Source organism: Adiantum capillus-veneris, chromosome 4 (assembly GCF_014529385.1).
Source record: "Adiantum capillus-veneris isolate H3 chromosome 4, ASM1452938v2, whole genome shotgun sequence".
Classification (NCBI taxonomy): domain Eukaryota; kingdom Viridiplantae; phylum Streptophyta; class Polypodiopsida; order Polypodiales; family Pteridaceae; genus Adiantum; species Adiantum capillus-veneris.
In genome coordinates this window covers 150,229,559-150,231,378 of record NC_140934.1, presented here as the reverse complement: position 1 = coordinate 150,231,378, position 1,820 = coordinate 150,229,559, and the positions used below count along the sequence as shown (strand labels likewise).

The window sequence follows — 1,820 nt, the reverse complement described above, 5'->3', positions numbered from 1 at the left end:
GAAACATTCTGCTTGCCTTTTTAGCGGCATACAAGGTAGTGGCACGTGCTCAACAACAAATTGATTTTCAATCGCCAATTGCACTTCTCATAAGTTTGTGTGAGGAAACTGGGGCTGCTTGATGTAAACCAACATTGTGGAGGCTATTGAGAGAGAGATGGCTATCGTCTGAAACCACCCATAGACATTTGGAGAGACAGACGAAGGACCCATCCAATGCGGATTCTCACCAGTATTCATAGGCCACGCGCTTCCCCGATTGAGCAATCTTGACCGTCCGTGACATTGAGCTTTTGTGGTCAGCATTAGTCGAGAAGGGGGAGTGGAGCAGAAAGTGGCAAAAGGATTTCGAGAGAGATCATTCGCGTGTGTAGGCCACAGAGGCACGCCATCGCCGCGAGCTGGTTTGGGGTCTCTGACGATGGCTTGCAGCAGCGGCAACAGAGCCATGCAGGCGCCCTCTTCTCTCTCCTCCTGCGAGGCCTCCTCTCTGCGTGGCCTCTCTTTGGCTCCTGCCTTGAGGCCCCGAGCTCGATCGCCGCCTTCTTCCTCTGCTCCTCATCACACTCTGAAGGTCATGGCTATGGCGCCCAAAAACAAGGTACGGGTTTCTTCCCTGCTCTCATGTTGAGCATTCGTCTGCTGGATTCCTTCTGCTGTCTCGTGTCCGTATTGTGTATCAAGCCTTTTGTTTCTGATCAGGTGAATGCATATGATTCTGATTGGAACAAAACATGGTTCGGAGCCGGGATGTTTGCCGAAAATACAGAGGCCGCACCTATGAACATTGTGCAGAAGCTGGAGAAGAAGAAGCTTCTTAGCCAAGTAGAGAAGGCAGGGCTTCTTTCAAAGGCAGAGAGTGCTGGCCTCACTCTCTCCTCAATAGAGAAGATGGGTTTGTTGTCGAAGGCCGAGGATCTTGGTCTGTTGAGCTTTGCAGAGAGCTTCGCAACATCATCACCTGCACTTCTCGCATCTCTGTCATTGCCTCTCATTGTCCTATCTGTTGTGACATTGGTTGTAGTACCCGATGATAGCACGGCTCTTGTTGTGGCTCAAACTGCCTTTGCTGGGCTTCTGGTTGCAGTCGCTGGAGCTCTATTTGTCGGCTCCATTGTCCTCAGTGGCCTCCAAGAAGATTGATGCAGAAAAACAGCCTTTTGTCTGTTCTAAGTGGATGTGGCTCATCCGTTCCCTTGCGGCTTATGTATGTAAATGTGGTGCATTTAAAAGTCAAATGCGTGTATTATGGATAGCTTCGACATTCGATCCTCAGTAAGACTCAGTGGATCTGCTTACTCAAACCTTAGACTTGTATGTAATTTTATTGATGTGTGTACTGCTTCCAGTCTATGATGTGTTTGGGATAATAGACTGATGAGTAGTTGGCAGGAACATGCTTAGTACTCCCTGGTTGGAATGCCTTCATACTAAGTGTTGAAGTCTCTCTGCAATATGAGTCTGGGAATGGTGTAAATGTGGTGAAATGATGAACAGTTGGTGCCTTTGAAACTGTGGATTATTGATGCGCATTATCTTCAACAGTATCTCACCTACATGGTCGTAGTGTAAACAGTGGCTACCTTTCCATTGATTCTAAGAAAAGGTCGGCAGACATGTGAGAGTAATAGGGTTAACATTGTGTGCACAAAATGTGCTCAAAAAAGTCCGTTTCATGCAAAATGGTAAATTTCAAGAAGTGTCATTGTTTACCTTTGTTGTCATGTCTGGTAAATAAGCTGTTTTTTTGGTTGTGTGCTTGACAAATTTAGAGAAATTTCCTTAACTCACCTTCCATGGTGCCGAGGTGCGGATGTTTG

The 1,820-nt window shown here is 46.9% G+C and overlaps 1 protein-coding gene across 1 annotated transcript; it reads left to right on the top strand.

Moving 5' to 3' along the window:
- The first annotated feature begins 289 nt into the window (after positions 1–289).
- On the top strand, positions 290–1,395 carry LOC147460158 (uncharacterized). Its single transcript, XM_086511266.1, has 2 exons — positions 290–601; positions 703–1,395. Exons 1-2 carry the CDS (start codon positions 422–424, stop codon positions 1,141–1,143), a joined length of 621 nt encoding a protein of 206 aa, XP_086367392.1. The 5' UTR covers positions 290–421; the 3' UTR covers positions 1,144–1,395.
- Positions 1,396–1,820: the final 425 nt, after the last annotated feature.

Bases quoted from the DNA above. Each gene is read 5' to 3' on its own strand.
- LOC147460158 (XM_086511266.1), top strand. From the start codon at position 422: ATGGCTTGCAGCAGCGGCAACAGAGCCATGCAGGCGCCCTCTTCTCTC. The intron at 602-702 runs GTACGGGTTTCT...GTTTCTGATCAG, and splicing joins CTATGGCGCCCAAAAACAAG to GTGAATGCATATGATTCTGA.